General features: G+C 34.4%; 1 protein-coding gene across 14 annotated transcripts in view; it reads left to right on the top strand.

The window, feature by feature from the left end:
* Positions 1 to 21834, top strand: part of LOC119631948 (mucin-17) — a 219066-nt gene extending 197232 nt beyond the window's left edge. For 3 of the 14 annotated variants that reach the window (XM_038024570.1, XM_038024567.1, XM_038024566.1), the window contains exons 2-7: positions 12925 to 13127; positions 17621 to 20673; positions 20727 to 20855; positions 20927 to 21368; positions 21426 to 21563; positions 21619 to 21832. In XM_038024570.1, coding sequence (XP_037880498.1) covers positions 13109 to 13127; positions 17621 to 20673; positions 20727 to 20855; positions 20927 to 21368; positions 21426 to 21563; positions 21619 to 21767 — 3930 coding nt within the window. In that variant the 5' untranslated portion in view covers positions 12925 to 13108 and the 3' untranslated portion in view covers positions 21768 to 21832. Of the gene's footprint in view, positions 1 to 6163; positions 6603 to 10335; positions 10451 to 12228; positions 12403 to 12924; positions 13128 to 17620; positions 20674 to 20726; positions 20856 to 20926; positions 21369 to 21425; positions 21564 to 21618 lie in introns of those variants that run through there. The other 11 variants (XM_038024565.1, XM_038024564.1, XM_038024563.1 and 8 more) reach the window with 6 other exon arrangements.
* The last annotated feature ends 6121 nt before the right edge of the window (positions 21835 to 27955 follow it).

The following is a 27955-nucleotide window of genomic DNA, read 5'->3' as shown; positions in this document are numbered from 1 at the left end:
ATGGTACATTAGCTCGAAACTATATTGGATAATGCGCTCGTAAGCGAGCTTTAGGAAGCCTTCGTCATCAGGATAGGACGACAGTGACAGAAAAGACTTCATTCACTCATTTGAATCTTAGAAACGTTTGCAGAAATTGGCTTAGAATATGCGCACTCTGCAAAGCAGAACAACTCAAGGCCAGCATAGAAACGAAAAATAAATAAATGTTGGGTATCAAACGAATCGCCATAAGCCTAGTGATAGTCAATACCTTTACTTTTTGCAGCTAAGAAACTTGAAAAATAAATGAATGGCTGGTATTTACTGTTGTGAGGTGTGTGAGCTTGTGTTTGGGTGGTGTGGTACATTCTCTCAGATTGTATTGTGCACGTCTCTAATAAGTTAAAAAGAAAGTAGAAAATCGCTTCAAATAAACGTACATTACTTTCCATGAATAGTAGATAAAGAATTATAGCGAAACAGTATTTTCATATCTGAATTTGTTTTTTTTTTTTTTTTTTGTCTGACTTTACTACTGGGTTTCTTATTGTATGGAATATGCATTTGTGTGAAAGAAGATTAGATGCACTTCAATAATGATAATAATAATAATAATAATAAAAATAACAACAACAACAACATGAAATGCAATAAATATATACACGTCTTTTTTTTTGATGATATAAAAGCAAATATTCAAACAACATGCAAACACACATGACCATACATATAGAGACTGTGAGAATTTCGAAAAAATTTATTTCAACTGCGAAACATAAAACGGGGCGTAAGGAAAGTGATTTAAACCTAACGCAACGAACGCCAAAGAAACAAAAATATCATTAAAAAAAAAAAAAAACAAACAAACAAAAAGAAGCAAATACAAGAGAAAGAAAAGAAATAAGCTTGCATAGTTTGCAAATACACAGGCACACACACAAACACACGCATTAGGAAAAAAGTCGACTAACCGACAAGCAGACTAACCGACAGTTAATTGTCGATCTTTGCGTGGACTATAAAGTTGGTATGAAGATTATATTTCCCCACATTCTTGTGCTAAAAATTTTAAAAAGAAAAGCAAAAATCTACACCAATACAAACACGAATACACCCAAAGAGAGAAAAGAAGCATTTACAAAATGCCTCAAGATAATCAAATTGTGATTTGTTGCATGAGAATGTGTTTGTCTCCATGTGCGAGTCTGTTTATGAGCCGAAGAGTAAAATCAAATCAAATTCCTTGACTTAACAAATGTGATGCATTTGCTCGTAATGTTCGTTATTGTTTTATATAATTCACACATTTTTGTTGCTGCTGTCGCAGTTACTGTTGCCGCTTTATGCGCTCAATTTCAAATTGCAAAGTAGGAAGATAGTCTTCGGTTATGGTTTACTGACCAGTGGCTTCTGTACCGGTCAGCTATTTTCTACTTTTTCTTTATTTTTCGTTTTTGTATGAAAATTTTCAGTTGTGTTATGTATTTTCGAAACCGCTTTTTTTTGTTTTTTGTGATTTTTTTTTTTGTATTTAATTGTTTGCTATAGTTTGTGTGGTTTTCATTTACATAAATGTGTGCAGTTTTATCCTATCTTCAAGAGTTTGAACAACAATTCCGTCAGTTATTTCACTCAACCGTAAATATTATACATTAATGTTTACATATAATATACATGCAATAGCTAGCTATATATGTATATGTTTTATATATTGTATATATGCAATGGCATGCGTAATTTATATTTTAGCACTAACCAGTAGAAATCAGTGAATCTATTAACTTTATCCTGAAATTTATAATCTACCGCAGCATATTCTTCGACTAGAAAACTCAGCAAAGTTTCATTTCGTTCACGTCCTCTGTTTACGTGGAGCAAGATTCATAGAGAAGTGCATTACGATTCGAAAACGATTTAATATTTGTTGCGTTTCACTTAAGTCTCATATTAGTGATGATGTACAAACTATGCAAAATTGTACGCCTTCGAAATTTCAGGCTTTCCAAACAACATAGCAAACATAGACCATCTCGATATAAATGTTACTTAGAAAAATAGTTTTTTTTTTAAACTATAATTAAGAAACAATTTTTTGATTGTGACGTGTCATGTCGCTTAATCGATCTTAGTTAGAATGATATCCTTGACTATGGCCTTTATTTGAAAAGGTCCTTATGATGTATACAATTGAAAGCCAAATGAAGAGATAATTATCAGCAAAGCTTTATAAAATCAAAATCATTCAAATACATAAGAAGGCTATATTCGAGTTGAACAACCGAGAAATCAAACATAATAATAAACCAACCGGAACCCATGGTAAACGTCGAGACAAGGAAGAAATTCAGTTTTCCATACTTACTGCTTCAGATGAAACGTCTATAGTAAAAATTTTGATTGTGTGTCTTAATGGTGGTGTGTGTCTTAATGGTGACGACACCGTTACCGTCTACCTCGGTTTCAATTATTAGAGAAAATATATTGAAATCACGGTTTTATTTTTATTATACTCGAAATATTCTGACAAACTTTAATATGCTAACGTGTTTTAGCTCAAGGACGAACTTTCTATTCAAAATGACTGCTGGAAGACCACCGTTACGAGAAAGAGATCACTTTATGTAATAAATAACCATTATATGAAAAAAAAAAATGTACAATTCAAAAATCGATGTGAAATCGTATTTTCAAATATTGAATTCACGTGAGCGGTCTAGACCGAATGGTACGATTTTTCGAGCCAATTCAGATAACCGGTTCTTGCGAAAAGTAACTCCGTATAGGGGGAAAAGATCTAACTGTTAATATTTTACAAAAGACACCAATAATTTGACGTAATCATTAACTGTACCAAATTTGGTTTGGTTTTTTGGAAACCGAAAGCCATACAAAAATTTTCATAAAAATAGCTCCCTATACGACAACAATATCTACGCTTCAATACTAGCTACAGTAGCTGGCTACAGTATTAGGCCTTTAGCACGGACATTAACTTTGCTTAATATGGACCGAGTTTTAATGTCTCTTCAATATGAGGACTTCCATACAAATACCCAAGTAGATAAGGATTGCAGGTTCAAATCTTGGCGCGGCAGGGTAACCTTTGGTCGTAGCTTTACTAGTGAGTGCTGAGTCGATAAAAGTATAACACTTGCGGGTTACTCACAAAATCACTATCCCGAGATCATCTTGCTTTCTCTTTCCCTACACCTTTTGGGCCGTGCTGCGGACATCCGCTGATTGATTGGTCATATTAAAAAAAAAAAAAACATTCCTTTACATGGAAACAAGATGTAATTTTTGATATTTGAGACAAAGTAAAAGATTATATTAGGCGAAGAGATGTATTGAAACATCGACCTTGGCTGACTTATCATATTCTCACTTTTTTCCATCAGACCGGGTACATCAACAACCGAACCTATCAAACAACGAAAAGTGTTAACTCTGTGTAATGCTCTGTGTAATGTTGTTGACGATGCAATTGGACCATAGTTTTTTCAAACTGCTGTTGGTTCGATCGTTATGATGTTGACTGTCTTTTCTCCTTTGTCTCGATATTCAAGTTCGTATTTTTAAAAATTTTAAATGAAAAATCTAATTGAAAGTCTTTGACCATTGAGCTCGTCGCTTTGAGTTTCCATGAGCATTCGAAAATTGGAAATTAGTCAGATTCCCAAACTTTAATAAAAAACTAGCGTTAATATTGACGAAATATATCGCAACTACTTGCATAACCCAGTGACTTAATCAATGAAATTTAATATTTCCTGGTTATATCCTATTTAGATTAATTTTTAATCCTTACTCAAAGTGCTGCACGTCTAAGCTTAAGAAAAAGTATAAACTAGGTTAGCTGACCGGCTTAAAGTTAGCCACTTCAGTCTAAGACTGCAGAAAGGCCTCTGTCTAGGCGGTGCAAGGACGAACTCAAAGCCAGAGATTCAAAAAATGTATGCTTCTCGTTGTACTTATATGTCGCAGTGAAAGAGATATCTTCAAGACTAACAAAGAAAGAGTTCCCCCTAGAAGCGCAAACCCAGAGGTAAAAATAAATCATATTAATAGCCAGCGCTAAGACAAGACCCACTTTCTAGTATCTTAATTAGACGCAGATAAGACCCTTACAGTTATGTAACTGGTTCAGCAGTGACTGTGCGCCCCCAAAAATCGCGTAAGCATTAAATTTTTAAGGTGTTAGATGGGTCTGTTCATGTTAATGGGAAGGACATGCCATACGCATATCGTTATTCTAGAACTGGAGCTACATGTCTATTAGCTTCAGCATGGGCCGCATTTTTGTTTCTTCTTCTTCTAGTTAGATTCTCTCCATGTTGGTAAAAAAATTCGTTCATTAAACAATCGCTGGAAAGTTTTTGCTAACAAGGCAAATTCAACAACAACAAGTTCTGATATATCTTGAAACTGAGACAAGCTTTCTAAATTTGCTTATGTTTTTCTATCTATTACAAAACAATAGCTTGCAACAATAGCTTCGATCATATGCTTGCAGAAATTCTGTAATGTAATCAGTGGTAATCTCAGCCAGAAGTGTGTGAAGCAACTTTTTCGCTTTTCCAAGTTTTCGAACAGGCAAGAACGTGCTCGAGTTTTCTTAGAAGTGTAAATGGGGCGACACGATCCAATTTGCCAATAAAATTTTGAGTTTTCCATCTCCATCGCAAAATAATTAAAAAAATTAAAATGCAAACGCACAAGGTTATATTTTGCTAAAGCCTCTGTACTCTTAAAAGAATGAATCTTTATTTAGTAGTGTGTGTGGTGTAAGCATGCACGCGTAACACTTCAAAATACTACATAAACAAAAAAAGACAAAAACGACGATTCAAGTGAATAGAAAAACAACGACAGCAAAAACAAGAAACTCTAAATAAAGCAGAGAAATACGTTGTAATAGAAAAGAAAGAGAACGAAAAGAACGAAACGAAAACAGTGAAAAGAAAATGTAACTCGGTATGTGACAAGAATTGGCAAATGTCAGCACGTTCAGTATTTGCGTTAGGCGTGCGGGTAGGAGGGGTGGTAGCGAAGTGTTGGGTGTTGTATCGAATAAAACTTTAATATATTAAAGGGAAATTCCAAAGAAAAAATATGTATAAGTAGGTACACGTATCCATACACATGCACACATATATACATACATACATGCATACATATATATATATATATATATATATATATCTGTAAAAAGTGATACCTGCGTACATATGTTCGCATTTCTGTAATATTTAGAGCAAATATTTTATAGGAAACTCAGCAAAAAAGGCGAACACACGTCTTTAGATTTAAAACAGTGTGCTAAGCACACAATTCTAGTTTTCGGTTTAAGTTTACTTTTTCCAACAACTCTGATCTTTGTAAATGATTGCTGTTTTCCTTTTTTTATAGTTTTGTTTTTAACTTAAGGCTCGTTTTAACACCTACAACGATATCTTGTTTCTGATCTTTGCTTGTTGCTAAAGTTTCGTTTTTTTTTTGTTTTTTTTTTCCACCAAAACACCACTACTAATAAAAGTAGCAATGAAAACAAAAAAATGTATTTATTATTTGTTGCACTTGCACTCATCGTGTGTGGTTGATTACTCACTATATAGTCTATACACCAGTCAGCATATGCTACTCCCTGAAGTGCACACACATACGCTTTATGGAGTGGGAGAACGCGAATAAAGTGAGTCTTGTTCGGTTTCGTTCACTGTTTGGCACTGGCTGTGGGTTTTTTTTTTTTTTTTTTTTTTTTTTTTTTATTATAAATTTTTTTTAAATGTAAACTTTTTTTTTTTTGTCTGTCTATCCATCTGTCCAGTTATATATTAATGCTTTATTATGCTTTTTTCTTGTTGTTGTTGCTTAATAGACACATTCATTGTGTTATATATGAATATTACCGCATAATCAGTGTTGCATGACATTAAATGCGCATACATATATACAAATGTTCATAAGTGCATACGTATGAAAGTATATTTACCATTTTCGTAGTCTTGCTTATGCTTTAGATTACTACACAATTTAACACAATGAAGAAGATTTACAAAATTTTCTATGAAAAAGAAAATTTTTCCAAAATAGTTTTAGGAATTCAAGATTTCTTTACTAAAGCAAAACGAAGTAAAGTAAAGTACTAAAGTAAATTCTTTCTTTTTTTTTTTTGTCTAAGTACAAACTACGAAATAGCATAAAGAATTGATGAGTATTTACTGGAGACAACTAAGAAAGCAAGGTGAACATCGTCTTTGGCAAAAAAGAAAAACAAGAAGAATTCACGTGATTCCCTCGAAGTGAGACCAATCTCTGCCCGTGCACAGTAAATCATTGTTGGAACTTTGCAAGCTGATGTCTTGTGTCTATGGACGGACTTCTAACTTATTTAATCCGCTAACAGTTCCTTTTAAGAAGTTTCTATGTCTCGTCAAGAGGGCCGTTACATATGAGACTGAGTCCGATTCGCAAAACTTTCAGTGTCATTCGTGCAATTCTGTTTTGAAGAAAAGCCTACAAAAGAAACACATTCTAGCAAAAAATATTCGAAGAAAGATAATGAGGAGATATATGGAAAGGTAGTTTTATGGTTCTGGTATCGCTGCAGTAACAAATAAGTAAATAAATAATATTAAAAAATGTATTTTACCCCAAAAAGAAAACAGGCGTACAGCGCCCATAAAAACGGTTTTCTTGAAACACGATCTTCCAAAACGTTGTACAAATTTTATTCTTTTCAATTCGAAGCTTAGTCGAAATCTTTAAAATAACATTCTCTTCTGAAGTTGTTTTAAGCATTTCTTATATGCTCCATCGAAGAGAGAAGGTATATGTATTACTGCAAGACACGCATGCGTGCATTTGCTGCATATATCTATTCGAAATAACCTTCTCGTCACCGAAATGACGACATCAGCTCAGCTTCAAATTTGTCGCAGACATTAGCTATTATTGCACGCATGTTGTTATCGAAAATAGGTCAAAATCAGCTGCACTCATTCAATATTTTAGAGCATAAAAACTGTTCTTTTTCTCGTTCCCATGGTAAAGATGATGAGAGTGTATAAAACATTCAGTCGCGGTCACAGTCACAGTGTGATTTTCTTATCTGCGTCGCTGAAAATTGAATATTTTCATGCGAATACTCGTCAATCGCACGAATCGCACGGTGTTTTTAAAATCCTCTGAGCGCCTCGCTATTCATGGGCGTGTAGTCTAAATGATTTTTCTTTTTTTACATTCCAATTTGGATCCGCTATACTGCGTATCGCGGCGATCCTTCGGTAAAATATGTTTCGTGAGAATGGCCGATCGGTTGTCGTTTTTTTAATATATTTCCGAAACGTTTTTCTTTTAATACCTGAATATATGCTTGTTAAACTTGTCGAAGATTATCATTCGATCAACTTTCTTTCCGTGCGAAATGTCTGAAGAGCTTACTCCTTAGAAATTTAAACAGATTGAACTGCAACTACTTTCGTACCGTATTTGTACGTAGCATTCTTGTTTATAATATTTAAGTAGCAAACGACCAGTCATCGTAGGATATATTCTAGATATGTTTGATTTACCAAATCTCTGTACGCTATTAGTTCTCGCACTAGTCACAATTTGGAATAGTCTTAGAAGAATCGATTTAGCCACGTCTCTCAATCTACCTACTGTTCGGGTTTTTTAAAATCGCTATAATGATCTCACAAATTTTGCTCGTTGCGTGCAATGCATGGGTTCGTCCTTCGACTTGCAACGTCCTTCCCTTTATGTAACTTTAGCCTTGAAAATATATTCGTAAAATTTATCCAAATTGCCTGCATTCCCAATTTAGCTACGCTTTGTATGCGAAATTGTTTATCAAAAATTTGCTCATGTTTGAACATAAAATGATAGCAGAACAAACTCAATTTCAATGATGTTAATATCGTTCGTGTCAATCTTCAATATGATATTTATTCTGGTCTATATGTAGCCATGTTCAACTATTTGTTCACATTTTTGTTCTTATCATTCTTATGTACGACAGTTTAATAGGAATACTAGCACTTGCATTTCGTTCGTTATTCATTGGTTTCATAAAACTATATATGTATATATATATATATATATATATATATATATGTTATTAGAGGTGGTCTTGATCCGGTTGACATCCCTTTGAATCGGTTTAATCGATTCCCATTGGAGTAATAAGAATGGAAGTGTAATGCGCAGATCAAATCCAAAAGCATATACTCCTCTATACGAGCGAGCTTATCGTTCTATTGGGCCTTTCACTCCCCCAAACTATTACTTTAGTTTTCATTTGTTTATTTAAAGTGATTGATATACGTGCCAAAGATGTTTTTCATTATATGTATTGGGTATTCGGAAAGCCATTTCGTGTTTCGATTAAAACGAAAGACGATTTTTTTTTTTATGATGGATAAGTGTATTACGGTAAGCGATGCAACTCGATAAAGGTAATCTTTCAGCGATTTGTATCAGTTAATCACTTTATTTTGTCCTCATTAACCTCAACGGTCCTTCCACAACATGATACACTTTCAATAACAAAATTGTCGAAATGAAAGTTTGTAAACCAGTTTTGGTACAGATTTCCTGTCAGTATGTCTTTTTCATACACATTCAATAGCTTTCTTCTTCCTTGAAGACCTTGAAGGCAATTTATCGATAGTGGAAAACTAAGATATGTCAGATATTTCTGCTATCGACTTTCCATAACTGATGATAGCGGCACCAAACAAAAGCTATTCCGCACAATCAAACAAATCTTTTCAAAAACAAGCCTCGACATATTTGCACTTAAAATACATAATGAATGAAAATGTGATTCGAGTGTTAGCTTGAAGATGAGAAAATGCAATTAAATCCATTGTTGGGAAAGGGAAACGAAATGACTTTCCGAACAACCTCATAGAACTAAGTCGCAATATCTTTTATGGAAATTTTCAAGGCTTTTATGATAACTTCTACTACTACTACTACTACTACTACTACTACTGCACTAATGCATATAAATATTGAAAGGACCCGAAGCCAACTTTGAAAATTTTATGCCAATAGTAGTTAACAATTCTGCCTAAAGTTGAATTAAACCTTTTCCAAGCATAAATTATTGTTAAGTAATCGTCTTTATTTATATCACGGATCTGAGGTGATGAGAAGTTTCGTTATTTTGGCATTTGATCGCATTTTATTACGCTTTCGAGGTTCTTCTAATGATTAAAAAAAAAAAAAAAAAAAACACTCGATCAGCATACGCTTTGTAGAATATAATGCGAAACGAGTTTAAACGCCTTTTGTGTGTGGATAATTTCTTGACAGCGTTTAAGTTCAGCTAAAAAGAGGCAAATTTTTTCATGAAATATAAAAGAAATATTTGAAGGTTTTTTTTTTTTTTCTCTTTTTGTTGTTTCTTTAATAACGCGACTTAATAAAGCCGGTTATTATATGCGATATAAAATTAAATTAAATTTCCGGATTTTTAAGGCTACACCTACATTGAAAGAAATGAATTCATTTTTGAAACGATTGTCATTTGAATTTATTCAATTTTTATTATTCATTATTTTTCAGCCAACTCAGAGTTGAAATAAAAACAATAACAAAAACAAAAGCAAAAAACAAAGCAAAAGAAATAGTCAGTCATAAATAAATAAATAAATTGAAGTGGAAACCAACAACAAATTAACTGTCAACTGAGGCAGTGACAACGACAAATTTGATTTGATGTTGAAAAATTCTCCACATAAGAAATGTTAACCTTTCCGGTGCAATAGACGAATTTCTAATCAAGATTTGAGAAAATTGTTAACACCACCGCAAATTCTAGATTTGTTTGTTTATGTTATGTTGTGTTATTTGTTGTTGTTGTTGTTGTTGTTGTTGATTCTTTTTTTTTTTTTTTCTTTTCGATTTCTTATTATTTCTTGCTTGCATGCACAAAATGCAAAATTGAAAAAGTTCTTGACCACCACCACTTACATATTTGCATACATTTGATCCACTCACACTTTTTTCTTCTGCGCATTAATAAAATGCATACAATGTAAACCGTTACATGTTTATATGCGCTGCTGCTCATATAACTAAACTAAAATTTGTTTGTCATGTACATACACTTCGGTTTGTGTTGGATGTTGTTGGCAATTTGCTATTTGTCAAATGCAGATTTGTTATGTTTATCTGCGTACGCGCCTGCGCCTGCGCCACAAAATTTCTGCATTTTTTTTTTTTTTTTTGACAGTATTTAAATGTTCCAAGTTGACCTAGTCAGTGGAGTAAAGTGGTTGATATGTTTGCTTGGTTGAATTTTAATTGACATTTCGTTCGCAAAATATCTACAAATTTCAGATATTTTTCTGTGTGGTTTCCATAGTCGATCAAAAAAAACAAAACCAGGAGGGAAAAAAAAAAATAACCAACAACGCAATTGACATTTGTACTGATAACCAGCCACACCCTGGAGGGAAGTATATGGAAATAAATCTCTGTTTTATTTATTTATTTATTTTTTTTTTTTTACTATTTTTTTTTAATTTTTCGTAGTTTTTTCAATAACGGCCCATATTTAACCTTTAATTTATTGGGCAATCACAAATAATAAAATTTATTAAAAACAAAAAAAAAACAAAAAAATTAATTTTATTTTTCATTTTTTACAATACATTGAATTTAATTTCATGGCCATAAATTGTGAAATGAAGCGTTTCGCTTTTCCTTCCTGCGGTATAAATTGATGATAACATTGACATTCGCACAAATAATCTCTAATTGCCGTTAGGTTATCAACTTGACATTTCCATAGGAATCGCGAAAGAATATCATTTTTACGACACAATACCTAACAATAATAACAAGATTTCCCATTTCGACATCCTTCAAATAAACTCTGTTTATAAACTCTCCCAACAAGGAACACAACTTTTAACCCCATTTTAAAAATGAAATCGAACATATGTGTGTTGGGGGGAGGGGGAATTCTCTCTCATGATCTCTCTCTCTCTCTCTTTCATGTAACTCCTCTAAATGAAAGTTTTGAATATTCATTTGTATTCATTTCCACACATTTATCGTAGGCTCTTGAGATTCTAAACTCTGTTAATTCGTGATGATCCCTCAGCGCTTCCATCTGTCTGCCACTATATGGCTAAGTTGGCGTGTAAAACTGAAAGTAGTCAGCTATGTTTTCGCACACTTAAAATAAAGGGCGAATTCCGAAACTCGATTGAATTACCAATCAGCTAATTGGCTAACTTGGGTGATCGATCATAAGTAATAACATATCTTGAGATTTTTATATACACTCATGGGATATTCATGATATGTTTCACGACTAGAATTAGAAATTTCTGCTTGACATGGCACCATCACACCATCCCAAGGGGGAAATTGAACTGAATAGCAATGCACATCTAAAATATGTTTCATTAAATGTAAAAATTATACGGCCTCAAACCGCATCCGCCGCATCAATCAATCTAAAAGATAGAATTGCCGTTTTGTCGTAATTAGCTCATCTAATGGCTGTTAAGTAACGTACGTACACGTTGCGTTCCATAGAATCGAAAGGATAGAATAGAAAAGAATATTTGTTCTTTTTTTTTTTTTGGCTTTTGCTGAGTAAGAAAAAGAGTAATAAGTAATGTTTTCGGGTTACCGTTAACTTATCTTTAATTTAATATAGGTACTATTCAATTTTTTACGGTCATTGGGCTATAAACACAGAAAGTAACAGAAAGTAACTAATCACCATTCCAGCCGATGTATTAGTCAAATTCATACACAAAAAGCAGAAAGTATAAGAAAAAAAAAAAGAAAAGATAAGAGGTATTAGTATAAAAATAACAGCTGACTTCATTCTAACGATTAGTAATGACGATAATGAGAAGAAAGGCTCATCAAATTTTATGACATAGATTAGCGAAACACTAAAGAAAAAAAGAAGAAAAGAAAAAATAAATAAATAATAAATAAACGAAAAATTAAAAAAAAAAAATTTTGCTGGGATTAGGCCGAATGTTGTATTGGCAGCATCGTTACTACCTTGTATACGTGATATATGTGTGATTTAATGTATATCTTATTCATCTAACATAATTCGGTAGCAAAGTGTAGGGTGCATAAATTTTCTGTATAATCGCGTGCGACATTTGGTCCGGGCCTGAGTTTTCGTGTTAACCTTGCGAGATCATATCGGTTAGTTTGACATTGAATTTTTTCATTTACATAAAATTTCGAACAAAGACAGAAGGCAAGAAGAACATACAGACAGACATAAATAAATCTTTCCTCTTAACCGTGATGACCAAAAGTATAGGGTATAGAAAATTTGTGTCATCTACGTAGTATATTTGTAAACGTTGCAAACACTTGACAAATTTGTTATACCTCTTGTGCGATGAAGACAACGAATACGAGGTAAGAGCCGCAGTAAAAAATGTAATGTTTCTTCTTCTTTCGATTGTGTATATCGCGTGAACTCATTAACTTTTTCTTTTTTTTTTTAATATTAAAAAAAAAAAAAAAAAGGAGCAGACAAAGAACCGTAAATTCAATTCTAATCACGACGTGTACACGTACATCCGTGGATATGTAACGACCGGGACTACTGGTTTTTTCTTTTTTTTTTCTGTTTTTTTTTTTTTTTTGTTGCATAATCTTTGAAACATTATTTGAAATTATGCGTCATTTTATAGTTTTCTAATATGTAAAAAGAGCCGTTTAAAGTAATAAATGAAAACTATTTTTTCAAAGAAATTGTTCCCTTTATCTCTCTTGCGAGGCATTAAGAACTGTAACGCTTTATGGCGGCGTAAATTACGTTTTTGCAACAAAGTTTTTAGAAGTCTTAACAATAAGCGATAGCAGCTAACTTCTCTTTGCTATCGTAATTATTATTATATTTTCATGTTTACTTCATTCTCCTTAAAACGATATCAGGTGTTGTGTGAACAGGAAAGAGAGACCAGAAGAAAATGCCATCGTTCAGAAACCTACATGTTCATGAGTAAAATAAAACAAAAGTGTATTCATGTGCAAGTATTTAACCCTAAAAGTTAGTCAGCGAAGGTAGATGACAGGTGTTCTTCTAACCGACTCCTTGACTGAGCGAATGAGTGAGTGAATGCCTGAACGCGTTACTGGTATGTACACAAGACTTTCTTAGCTTGTTTGCATATTTTCCGTTTTTATTTATTCATCGTTTTATTCATTTATTTATTTGTTTTTTTTTTTTTTTATATATATATATATAACTTTTTCTCATCGTCGAAATTTTTGTTAATTTTTTAAGGGCAATAAAAATTATAAGATAAATAAATACTTTTCCAAGTAGGATATAAAAGAACTTTCAGAGAAAACGTGTATAAAAATGTTTTTTATATGTATGTATGCATGTATGTATGCATTTACCAGCCCATAGGTATATGTGTAATTTTCAAGAATTTTCTTTAATACTCATTAGTCGAATATTTGAAATTTTATGCTTGTTTTCATACCCACATTGTGTGCGTGTATGTGCGTCTACGCAATTGCAATGCGTTACACATTTAATAACCCTCTGTTTTTTTTTTTTGTTCCTCTATTATCAAATACCATCATTATGATAAACATCATCATCAACATTGCGAATATTTTGCAGTGTTATACACAAGAAGGAAAGCAAAGTATGAGACGATTAGTTGCGAATGCCGTCAAGATCAAACAGTGAAATACCGACAAATAACATTTTCGCGTTTTACTCATTCTACGGACTTGTTTATAAAACATTTAGTCAGATTTTCCAAATAATTTTCTGAAAATGAGATAAAGATATAAAGAAAAAATTCATTTGCAGGGACGGAAAAAAAACGAAAGAATTTATCTGCTCTTCGAAGCGTAACGTTTTTTTATGGAAAAAGCCAGATTTCTCTTCTAGAGTAGATAGGTCCTGTAATTATAATATTTAATTTATTCGTTTATTCAATAACAATAACGGCATAGAAACATAATTACCTACCTAGTTACATAGATTTCATGTGTAAAAAGAAACTATAACATAAATCCATATACAAGTCACTTAGTTGACTGCTAATGTAATCATGTAATCATCCTGCGCCATAAATTCTACTGGGATAATTAGCAATTATCTCAGTGCGGTCAATTTTCTTCCAAACGTATTCAAAGAATCATCGAAGGAATTAAAATTCAGTCGTAAGGCATTCAAATATCTAGCAAAACGAACCGTAAAAGATCGTTCGGATGATAAGTTAGATAAACGTGGTATTAATATAAAAGGCTTTCTTTCTAGTCGATCTAGAGAACTGCAGTCGTTCAACTAAACGGCTTGGGGGTCGAATTTGATTGATGATTTTGTAGAGATAGATAAGCAACTTGAATTTTAAATAATCGGGGAAAGGAGAAATTTAAAAAAGCACGAACGCAGGAGGAGTTATGTATGGTGTCTAAATTTGAAACTATAAAGAAAACGTGTCATGCGATTGACAATACCTTGAAGGCTATCCAAGTTATATCTTGGACAACCAAAAGAGACTTCAATGCAATAGTTAACATGCGCCATGATTGCCAACTGTGCAGTAGTACTTTTAACTTTTATAGGCGGATACACATTTAGTTTGCACAGTTTGCGATCGAGGGTTACCCCAAGGCATTGCATTGAATCTACAAGATCAATGAATTAACTGGGTTTTTTTCTAACGAAGTTAAGTGTCCCAGCACGGCGAACAGTGAACAACAGGGCTGTAGTTTCACTGGAGTTAATGCAAAGCACATTGTCTACCATGCAGGAGTTAACCATTGCTAAAGACTCGTTAATACTGTTTTCAAACGAATGCACATCACTTTAATTATCTCTATAAAGTAGAAAAATGTCACCTTTCGGTACACCAGACATAATCTCAATAAAAGAAGAGTTAAAGTCATCCCAAGTTTACTAACACGTAGGCTTACGCGTACTGCGAGAAAAGTTGAATTTCTTCTAACACAACTGATGGAAAGCTTAGAGTGTGAGACTCTATCAAATGGTTTTTTTAGATCCAGACCGACAAGAACACAGCCCATAACAACGTTAATGTTATCGCTTATGGAATCCGTGACGAAATTCAAAGTTTCGAGGTGCAATGTCCAGACGGAAAATTTAAGTGGGCATCGTGCAGGAAATTACTGTTTTTCAAGAATGAATCCAGTTGAGTGAGAAAGAGATATCTCTATCTCTATATCTGTAAAATTAAATAAAATAACATTTTCATATCATTTGCCTCATCTTGACGTACACGCAAGAAAGTCAAATTAATAAATCACGTAAAAGTTATTGTGGCGCACAAACCTACCGTTTAGCGCATCTAGGATACTTGCTTTTCAAGCAAATAAACAAAAGTCCGGGAGTTTTTTTGTCATTTTAACCGTTTCAATAAACTGATTGAAACATTTGTTTGACAGACAGAATTGTGCCGAGTTTTCGATCAATAAAAATGACAAATAAAAATACCGTTAATTATCTACACCATATCGTTCATTACAGTTAGTGATACGATGGCGTTTCAAAATAAGACGGGAAGCATTTGTCATGAACCATTCTCAAGTTCTCCTGGGTGTTGCACACATCCGCAGTAAACTAATATGTGTACATATCACACGTGATGTAGTGTATAAAAACCATACTCAATTCTTTATGTAGCAATTGGTCTGTGGTGGAATAATATTGACTATGGGATATGTTTACGCTGAACAGTGCATTTGTCGAACACGCATAAGGATAGACAACTGAAATATGAAATTGAATGTTGATGTATCAAAATTCCAAGTCTAATTTCAACATATATGACGTCATTCCTTTGCAAGCACTCGTCGTTTACAAGTATCAAACCTCTTATTATTAGGGGTACATAATAACTTTGCACATGTACATCGTTTCGTAGATAGTGCCTCGGTAGCCTTACGTACTACCATAACTAAGTGTTGATTATGTGAAAAACGGAACATTTGCAGAACAAATGATTTTGATGGGCATCAAGAATTCGTTTTAACATCTACCTGCGATAGGTTTTGTATTTGTACTTAAAATCGAACTTCCGGTTCTTGTTTTCTGTACATTTTTTAGAAGCTCTCTTATTTCCTGCTTGACGGTCAGAAATTCCGTAACGATGATGACTGTTGCAAATGTGAAGCATAGAATTCCAAATGAAAGGAACATTTTTTGAAACAATTTTCTTGCCTTGGGACACTTACGTGCATGCGTCGTTTATTCACGTATTTCATAAATGACTTTCAGAAATAACAGGACGATGAGTCATTGATTAACGCAAAGAGTCTTACAAGTTGGCATCATTGGCATCATTTCTTCTGATTATAAATCAAATGAAAGGCTTATGCTAACATATATATGGCTTGAAAAATGTAAAAAAAAAAAATGTTATTTCTTTTTTGAATAAAAAAATTGATGAAATATTCCAATAATATTTTGCAAAGCAAAACCAAAAATACAAAACTATCCCTATAAGAAGATTAGTAAGAAGAAGAAAGATGTTCACTGAATGCACAAGAATGTTCAATGTTTTGGTAAATTTGAATCGAATAGCTTCACTTTTTCGGCCAAGGGTGTGATTACTACAGATATTACACAGCCGAGCACAGGGACAGACGACACAACTCTCTTTATGTTGCGAATGTAACTTTGTCGGCATTATCAGGCCTAAATATTGATTGAATATGCAGCAAATACGTTTATAGCCTCTGTCCCCTCTCTCTTAGGAAGAAAGCTTTCGTCCAATTTGACCGTTCGACGCCATCCAAGCTGGTATGACCACGCTGGAATTTAACTGCCCATCTTTGATATATTGTTTTTCAAAAGGCAATGCTTAGTGGCGACCCAAGATACACATTCCTTTCGATGTTCACGAAAACACTCACGTCCACTCACTCACCAATAACGACTGTGCGTCCAAAATGTCTGAAATGTAGATCGTCTATATTATGTTAAACGTGAGGATAGTTACATCTTTATCCAAATATTCAGCTGCATAAGGTGTCTTTAATTTGTAGCATCAGCGGCTAGAGCATTGCATATCACTATTTAATTTCAACAATTTATGGAATTTCGTTTTCCGCAATAAGCGGTAGTTTTCATGCAGATTTACATTATCATATATGTGATTTTCGTAACAATAACGCTTAATTACACACAAGCGTTTTTCATTAAAAGCCAATCGTTCTAAAGACCTTTGTTTTGGACTTTTGCATTTTTTCAGATTACTTTTCCAATTCCTACTATTTGTAACCTAACAGAAACTTTGATAACTAATTATCCATCTATCCGTTCACATTCACATTTGACTCCCAAAATTTTATATAATTAATATATATATATATATATATTTTTATTATTTTATTAATAAACATAAATTTCTAAAACTCGAATGATTCTGTAATCATTTCAATTTAAGGTTTAAGAAACTGACGAGTACGCCAGTTTTTAATTTAATTTCAATTTACTTCCCTTTTTTTTTCTTTAATTGCTATAAACCTATTCCATTTATCCTCACAATCTAACTAATTTTGTTTATGTTGTGTTTTATGTTGTCTCTTTTACAATCATCACCTTTCCTCGTGTATTTATTGCTTGTGGTTAACATACGTGCAGATCTTGATCAAAGACAATTGAACAAAATGGAGAACGGCATACATGTAGTGCCACAAACACCAGCAATTGTCAGCGATTATATAACACTAACATCACCGCCCACCTATTCACGTCTACCACCCGATGGCCATGAATTCCCACCCAACTTTACTGAACCTCTAATAATGCCATCCAGCAATATGTTAAAGGCCACCAGTTTAATGCAAAGCGTTACTACCACCACAACTGCCAATTCCTGTACTAAGACGGGGCAAAATACCACTGTGTATAGCGAAAAATTATATGCTCAAGCTATAGCGGCCAGCACACGTAGTACGCATATTACTAACAGCTGTAGCAATGGCACAGCAATCACTACTGGAGAAGTTGAGCAACAAAAAAAATTACCCATCAGTTTAACAAATGAATCCGTACCACCATTACCTAAATCCGGTCCTCCAGCGGCAGTACCACGTAAAATTTATCGTCAAGATTTGATAGTGAATGTGGAAGACAGTCGACTTAACAATAACCTGAATAATACCGCAAACGTTTCTCCCTCCGTGAAATTAAGCTTAGAAGCAAACCGTCACAGTCGCTCTACTCACAATCTGAGTAGCAGCGCCAGTAGTGGCAGCACCACACCTACGGCCATTAAACCAGAAGCTCCCACTTACGATTCTAGTGATTATAGGCGATCTTTAAGTGCTCCTCGCCGTCACAGCGATTGGCGTAAGGATGAGAAGTCTGAGAAAAGCGTACGAGATAAAATTGCCATGTTTTCTAATGACGACTCTACACGTGTGGAACCTGCCACAAAACCTATAACATTTTCGCGTACTAGCGGTACAAATAAGCCCTTAAATCTGAGCACTGAAAATCTTTTAGATTCCGGTAGTGCTAAGAGACATGCGGTTATAAACAATCTTTCCAAATCGAGAGCCATGAGCGTGGAAAATCTAAACGATGCTAACAGACAGTACCAGTTTGTTAAGCAAATACCATCACAAACATATTCCGATTCTATGCATTCCTTAAGCACCTTAAAAACCGAATATACCCAAAGTTATGCTTCTTTACCACGTCGCCATGCCTCTCAGCAACAGCTAGAGCGTAGAACAAGCTTTAATGGCCAGCCAGTATATGTCCCCGATGAAGCCTCTCGCAAAGCAGCAATAACAAATATTTTAGAACAAAGAAGGAAAAGTCTTTCCAAGCTGCGTGGCTTGGTTATTCCTGAAAGGCCTCACATCGCAGTCTCTACTTTGGAACCTATCTTAGATTTACCGGAAATTAAAAGCCGTGATAGTGAGAAAATTAAGCAATCAGGCAATACGTCGTCAACAGATTCCACTGATAGTGGTGTAGGCTCAGTGTCAGGTTGCCTAACGGTACCGCGGATCTCTAAACGAACAGAGGTTAGTTCTACTACTGTCGCCACCACTTCAAGTTTAAGCAGCCCTCTAAGGCCTTTGAACATCACCACACACAACAACAACGCTAACATTGCCCTTAATCGAGGTTCTTTTAATCAAGGCTCATTCCTTAGAACCAACAACAATCAAATGCCCACCGTGGCTCAAAGAAGATTGGAAGTTTTAAATACAATACCGCCAGCTAAGCCACCAAGAACGTCTTTAACTGTTCCACGACAGTTACTCCATGAGGAGAGTGATTCTTGTGACTCCGTATTCTCATCAAGGATTTCGTCACCACCCATGTCTCCATGTGTACCACAAGTGCCCGAGAAATTCGCTCTTACTCGAACCCTCTCCTCAGAGACTAATACCTCTATAGCCAGTTCCACCACATCCACTCTAACGTCAGGCTCCGGCTCACAAGCCAGTTGCTCATCGGTGGGTAGTACTCCTACTGTGGATTTATCACGCCGGATCTTGAAATCTGGGTCAAACGATTCGGCCACCAATCGTAAGAACATTTTAGCTTCTGCCAAATGCCGCAACGGTCGCGGTGATACCTCCGTGCTGTTGCGCAATCGCCCTTACCACGACGACGAAGATAGTACAGATGGTTATGACGAGGATGAAGTCAGAAGAGTGCACAAGTCTAAACCAAGATCTACGTTATCAAGCAGCAGTTCCTTAATTACTTTACCATCCAAAGCCGCTTCTCCCACAGCACCTATTAACTATAAATTGGTCTCCAAAAATGATCAAAGCCTTGTGGACAAAGTAATTAATGTGGCGGCCTATGTAGAAGTTACTTCAGATACAGATGACAGCAGCCGCAAATCAGCCGATAGTAGTTCTCCTCTTAAACTCAGTGCCATGTTTATCGATGAAGAACGTAAAAACAGTTTTAAAGCTGATCATAATCAAAAAGCAGTTAGCAAACCCAAACATCAGCATATAGAGCCGTCGAAAGTTATTGCACCTATAAACGCGGTTCCAGTTCAGCCAATCACTCCGCAGAGAGCAGTCGAAGCTGTTACACCGAACGCGAAAAAAATAACTAATGACTCTAGTGAGTTAACTCAATGGATGCATGTGGAAGTCGCTAAATCCAAGATTTTAAATAAAACTGCAGAACGTTCGTTAAAGCCGGTTTTGGAAAAATTTGAAAACTCTAATACTACTACAAGCACAAGTAGCTCAAAATGTTTATACAGCACTGCTCTGGGAAAATGCTCTACTAAAGTTAGTACAGCTGAGATACGTGAGAAATTTGAACGCTCTGCTGCCGTAGCCAATCATACAGTCTCACCAGCTGTGTCGACGAATAATTTATTGAACGTCAAGTCACAAATGAAATCAAGCTATCATGAACGTTTTAATTCACTAGATTCTATAGCTTCTTCGTCATCGGGTGTCAGCTCGACAACCCAAAATATTTCATCGGCTCAGGAGAACACCACCGAGTTCGGTAGCTTCTCTTCGCTTGGCAGCAATCAGAGTTTGATTACCGCTCAAGATATACAACAAATCATTGAGGAAGCCGATCCTCCTTTAAAAACACCAGAAGCTTTTATTATCGTTTTGCAGCGGGATACGCCGGAAAGTAGTATCGGCATTACGCTGGCGGGAGGATCCGATTATGAAGCAAAAGAAATTACGGTAATTGATCTGAATTCAATGCAAGAACGGTTATTTCACACTATGCATTTTAGATACACAAAATCTTGGGCAACACACCGGCTGCTAAAGACGGTCGCTTAAAAAAAGGCGATCGTATATTGGCGGTCAATGGAATGAGCATGCGCGGCTTAACACACCGTGAATCCATAACAGTTTTAAAGGTAAGTAATCAGAAATGAAAAAATGCCAATGAAAAGAACAACTTGAATACATAAACCTTTCGCAATTACAGACACCCCGCCCTGAAGTAGTTTTAGTGGTAACACGTTCCGAATCTGTTATAGTAAAACCTCTATCTAAAAAACGTTCCTCTTTGGGTTCGCTGTCATCTCTGCACGAAAAGCCCATAGAAATTGATTACGAGAAGAAACGCAATTATCACAAAGCCTCTAGATCTCTGGACTTGGACTTGGATGTTATATCAAGTGAAGATGGTGCTACAACTAGTAATAACAGTAAAACAAAAACACAAGCAGTTACTACACCGACCAGTACAAGTTCCAGTAGCCGTAGTAGTCCTCAACCGGCTGTCATAACAGAATCAGCTACTCTAGCCAGCATAAGAGCCAGGAGGCAATTAACACGACCCGACGCTAGTAAAATGACTACCAGTGAATTACTGGAAAGAGCTCAAGAGACCCGCAATGCTCTAGCGGCAGAAATTAGAGCTCAAGGTAATTTGGGACTTTTCTTAACAAAATACTCTTTATGTGAACAAATGTAAATTATAGAGGAAGCGGTTACAACCCTTAATGGTGCTCGTACTGTGGAGATCATTAAAGATAGCTGTGGCTTAGGATTTTCAATCGAAGGAGGTTTCGACTCTCCGTTAGGCAACAGACCATTAATCGTTAAAAAAGTCTTCATGGGTATGTTTACGTGAACTAATAAACAAGTTATAGATATTTATGAGAACATTTGTAGGTGGTGCTGCTCAAAAAACTGGACAAGTACGTAACGGTGATGAGATCTTAAGCATAGATGGGGCAGCCACTACGAAAATGACTCGTGTAGATGCCTGGAATTACATGAAACAATTGCCTCTGGGCCCTGTGAAAATTGTGTTTGCTTAATGTTTTTTTTATTTTTATTATTATTATTATCATTATTATTATTATTATTATTATTATTATTATTATATTACTATTATTATTATTTGAGTTTTTTATTATGTAGTTTTATTTTTAGATAGAAAAAAATTATTAAAGCTTGACAACGAGCTTGTGTTGTTTAACAAAGAAAAGCAGAAAAATTCTTAGTTCGGTAAGGAAGACGTTTCCTTGCAAATCTTGCCATTTCGAAAAGAAGAGATGCTATGAGCAAAATCGAAATATACGAAAGTTCAGTAGAGAATGGCTGGCAGTGTAAGAAAGTTTATTGCATTTTATTTATTTTTAGAAATTCGGAACTAATATAAACTAAGCTAAATTCAATGTGCAATTCTTGTTTACTTTTATTTTTTGTATACGGAATAAAAATAAAAAGATATCTTTCCTCTCTATTGTACTTAAATGCAAGAAATAGTTGTAATTTATAATTTAAAAGGAAAGAATATAAACGCAATTATTTATTTATGTACCTATTTATCGGTAGGTGGACATATGCTAAGATTTTTCATCCTCTTGGCGTCACTTAAAAACTATGCACCAGAAACTTAGCGATGACTGTCCGTTTGCCATTTCATGCGCCCATCTGCCGTTCAAAGGTTTAAAGTCACAAAGTATTGAGAGAAAAAATTTAAACCTGCACCTCTTATAGGCTTTCCGCGAATAGGGGTTCATTATGTAGACTAAATTTTATACTGTACATGTTTTTTTTTTTTTTTTTTTTGTTTGTAATTTGTAGACAAAACTGAAACAGCTTAATATTAAGAAATTTTCGTTTCGTATACCAGCTCAAACGAAACATAATAGAAGAGGGAACAGTTTTCGGAGAAGCTATTTGCTTACGCTGTAATTACACACTTTCTTATTTTCTTTTCTCTATTTTTCTTCGCTAGTTTTTTAAATTTTCAAATGAAAAAGTTAATTATTTTTTCGTGCTCCTTATCTACGCATTTATTTGAGAAAGTAATGTAGAGATTTTTTTTTTACATATATTTAAAAAAAAAATAAATAAATACGTCTTCATATGTCTACTTTAATAGAAACTTATACTTAATCATTTAAAAAATTTTATACATAATTTTATATAATATTTATACATATTACTGAATAAAATTTATAATACACATGTAATTAGTGAAATAATTACACGTATACGATAAACTATATGAGAAAATATTTTGTTTCACTTCAGATTATTTTACTACTTCGACAAAAGCTTTTAGAAAACAAAAATGTGAAAGACATAATGGTGAGTATGCGAGATTCGGTTCCTGCCGAATATAACTTTTGTTACCTGTTTTCTTCTTTTTTTTTTTTTTGTAAAATTCTAACAAGACTTAGTATATTTAGATAGAAGTAAAAAACAAGTAAAAACATTATAGTGGTCCGCAGATCACCATTAAACACTCTACATCGCTTCTCTTAATACAGTTGTTCATATATACATATTCGTTATCGAAGCATTTTTAATAGCGTCCGTCACTGGGCCAAAACACGTCGGTGTACCAAATTTCATCAAAATATCTTAAAAGTTTCGATCTATGCGTTGAACGGAAAAATCTAAGACACGCACACTTGCGGATAAGTTTAGATAATTTCCGAAAGTGATTCTGACTTGACCGGTGTTCAAAATAATGGGATATATATAGATCTTTCTGGACGTTCTATACATGTGTTGTACACACTTAATATGCTCTCGCATCGTCTTGTAATGTAGTGTATAAAGGGAAACTTTGCTGTATTTCGAATCAAAATGGATTTGGAATTATTTCGGTTTACGCTATAACATATTTCGAATTATTTAGAGGGAATTCATTGCATGGCAAAACGCAAAAGCTAAAAAATCGCAGACACAATTTCCGAAACGAAGTTCGAAAAAGTTCGAAAGATGGAGCAATTAAAGACTTGAGAAAGAAAACGCAATATTTAGCGAAATAAACAAAGGTTGCTTTAATTATGAAAACCAAACCTTTTCGAAAAGTTTATTTACCCTAAAAAGTACGCGTGAATTCATTAAAACTCTCACTTAAAATTTTTACGGCAATTAATAAATATATCATTTTCAAAGAGTATTTGAATCGTCGCACAATCGTCATCGAAAGATGGGAATAACAATATTCCCTGTTCGCTAAAGACTTCACCGCGATTTTCTTTTTACAACTTTACATTCATTCTTCTAGCCTTGTAAGAAAACAAAGGAGCGGGAAATAAGAGGTATTCGGATGTCGATTCAACTTTATTCTTGCATTCATTCGTCAAATGTATACATGACCATGCCACATATTGCGCCGAATAAAATATATATACCGTGTGCGAATGTTTCTCAAATAGATAAAATCGCGAGAAATTCTTCCGAGTTTTATGTGCTACGCTAATATACGTTTCATAGCTTAATAAAAAACAGTACCATTGCTTTAATTGCAACAACAGATCTTAATAAATATATACAAAAAATCACGAAATTGTAAAAAAAATTTTTGAAAACATTCTAGATTATAACTTAATGGTGGAGGTAAGTAAGTTCCTGTATATTTTGCAGAAATTTTGTCTTTTGTTTGGCTTGAAACAACTTTCGAGAATATTTTTTTCTAATCAAATTTCCCCAAGGTCTTAGAAAAAGAGTACTCGTTATTAAAAAAAAAAAAAAAACACGAAACAAGTTTTTTTTCAAAATGGCCGGCGTACCCGCTCCTACCGGCTTTTTTGACAATGTCTGTACGCGTTCCAAGCCAATCTATGCATCCGATACACAACAGTAAGGATACTTAGCTACAACGTTATCGTTAGTGGCCAAAAATACGATCAGCATGGAATATTGTTTCTTTAAAAAACGAACATACCAGTGCTGTCCTTTAGATATTAGTTTATTGCCTCAAGGGAAGTGCTTACGATTTCTAACACTCCCGCAAGCAACTCTCCATTCGTCTTCGGTGAGCAAATGTTTGTCAGCCCATTGACAATACGCCACTGCATCACTCCATGGTACATGTACAGCTGGATGCAGCTCTTGATCGACAAAGTCACATCGACTGAATGTTCTCTGCGCATTTTTAGTTAGAAGAGACATGAAGAAAACATTGTCACGAAAAAATTCTGGTACTGTAGTATATATATAAATATATCTTGATTTATCTATTTTTTATTTTTTTTTTTGGATGTTTAGTTAAGATGGACAAAGCCAATTTGTGGGCTTCTTACTAATTTTAACAATTCCCAAAAAATTTTAGTCCGATACTTCATCCTTGTCATCGTTTCCATTGCCCTTTTTTTTAATTTCTCAAATTACATATGTTTACTGAAAACTTATTCCAAGGGATGCCACGGCAGTATCAATACCACTTTTAACATAACAAATCCTATAATAAGATTTTAAAATCACTTTTTAGCATTAAAGAATAAATAGCGTCAGTTTTTTTATCACTATACCGTGGTACCACCAGAAGGGCTTAAGATAAACCCATATTTTATAATGCCGATCAAAGTCTGTTCGTTTGTCCGATGTCTGTAAATTTACTTTTGTCTTGGAGCTGCAGGTCACAATTTTTGAGACAATGTGATGAAATTTGCTACACAGACTGATTTAGGTCCAAGGACGAAAACTATTGAAAATAGTTCGGATCGGTCCACTTTTTCGACGAACTTAGGCAATAGTAATATGCTTGTAAAAATGTATATAAATTGAATAATTGGGAACGGCACAGTTAGTCGAAAAAGAATATTTGAGTTGAGAAATCGAGAGTGTTGCCAAAGTAGAATGTATATACTCTTACCCTTAAATAAATTGACTGTAAATAAACGAGTCTTGTATTGAAAACGTGCAAAAGAAAATATCCACGATCTAGTGATACGAACCGTATCCGAGAAAAGCGAATTTCGTAACAATATCTATTCTTAAATAGGGATAGAAGTTCATGTGAAACCCATTTAGGTCATCTTTTCAAACTTAACTAAGCTAATTGAATTCATGCTCAACAGTTTCAGTGTAACTTTACATATGTATAGAGAGCTAGAATGGAAATAAAATAATATTCTCTCTTTATTTAGAGTACAATACTTCAATATCAAAAAATTCACGTATGGTTTATTGCATTCATATTTGAATTTATTTAAACGAGAAATGATCAAACGACATATATCGATATATTAATGCGTTTATCATATAAATGGTTGCAATATTCACAAGGTAAGGATAATGAATAATAATAATAATAATAATAACAATATAAAATATAGAATAAGTAACGATCAAACCATAATCTAATACTAATTATATATTGTCGATTTATCTTTTGGCCTGACAGTCCGTTCGTTGAGGCTGAGTTAGCAAAGTACAGCGCCGTACTCGATGCGCAATGATTTCCGTAGGATACACTTCTGCAACATACATTTTTGTGTCATCTCTCGAAGCAATCATTTATTTGAAGATTCATATTTTGTATCTAAAGGCACAAACGCTGCATGAAGGTAATAACGTAATAAGCAAATCTGCAAGATGCACTTAGTGAAAGATGCAGGATAAACTTGGAAATTAATTATACAATTAAAATGATAACTTGCAAGAGGTATCACATGGGAATATATTAGTTTGGGGAAAAAGAAATCCATTATTTTATTTTATGAACTTCAGGACTTTATTTAACATGCTTCGGATTGTCCGATTTGCAAAAAACTCTAGTAGTCGATTTTCACAATCCTCCCTAGATTCCAATTTTTTATCATTAAAGAAATTTTGCAATGCAAGAAAAAGATGATAATCGCTTGGTGCCAAGTCCGGACTGTATGGCGGATGCATTAAAACTTCCCAACCAATCTCCCGAAGTTTCTGGCGAGTCACTGTAGATGTGTGTGGCCTAGCGTTGTCCTGGTGGAACACGACACCTCTCCTGTTGGCCAATTCTGGCCGTTTCTGGTCAATTGCTATCTTCAAACGGTCCAGTTGTTGACAGTAGAGATCAGAATTTAGCGTTTGGCCATATGGAAGCAACTCATAATAAATAATCCCCTTCCAGTCCCACCAAATGCATAGCAAAACCTTCCTGGCCGTTTGAGGTGCTTCACCGCTCTTTGACCACGATCGTTTTAGCACAGGGTTATCGTATGTGATCCATTTCTCATCTCCAGTCACCATCCGTTTAAGAAATGGATCTATCTCATTCCGTTTGGCCAAGGCTTCGCAGTTGGAAATTCGATCCATCATGTTTTTTTCTGTTAATTGGTGTGGCACCCAAACATCAAGTTGTTTTTGAATCCAGCTTTGTGTAAATGATTTAAAACTGTTTTATGGTCGATTTTTAGCTCCTGGGAAATGTTACGACTGCTAACATGCCGGTCAACTTCGATCATTTCTCCGATTTTATCGGCATTTTCGACGACCGGCCTACCTGTGCGAGGTGCATCTTTAATATCAAAAATTCCTGAACGGAATCTACGAAACCAAAATTGCACATAATTGGCTGTTAAAGTATCGGAACCATAAACACCATTCACAATTTTAGCCGCCTGGCTTGCATTTTCGCCTTTGTCAAAGAAAAACTGTAAAATGTACCGAATTTTCTCTTTGTTCACTTCCATTTTTAACACGCTGTAACTCACAACTGAATGCATCAAACAAAAAACAGCAAAAGAATTTTTTTTACTGCGAAATGTACTGTATGTAAATGTACAGTATCGGAAATTGTTTGGTCGATACTTTACGAGAAATCCATCGGTGCAGCCATCTACCGAAAAAATAATGGATTTCTTTTTCCCCAAACTAATATATTATGTACCGTTGAGGGCATATGCATATGTAAATATCAACGAACTTTTTAAACATGTTTTATCCTAAAACCTACAACAAGTTTTCGTTTAGCTTCGTTCTTAATATTGAGTTAGTAAAAGCGAAAACTTTATATATTTTTTTTTTATCACGTCGAACTATGTGCACAGATTTTCAAGCTTAAAGAGTACTAGACTCTCAAGTTTAATGTTTCGCGAACATGGAAGAACTAGGCCAAGGCGCATGTCGTAAGAAGTCGAATAGCCATTGAAAAATTTTGAAAAGCGCGGTAGAGTTTTTAATAAAAGCCGAAAGCCTTAGTTGCTAGTGCTTTAAGACTTTAGTCTTAGAAATTTATTCTCTGGCTAAATTTATAATAATAATAATAATAATAATA

This window comes from Glossina fuscipes, unplaced genomic scaffold (assembly GCF_014805625.2).
Source record: "Glossina fuscipes isolate IAEA_lab_2018 unplaced genomic scaffold, Yale_Gfus_2 1, whole genome shotgun sequence".
In the NCBI taxonomy this organism is placed as follows: Eukaryota; Metazoa; Arthropoda; class Insecta; order Diptera; family Glossinidae; genus Glossina; species Glossina fuscipes.
This window is presented reverse-complemented; position numbering and strand designations above follow the sequence as displayed.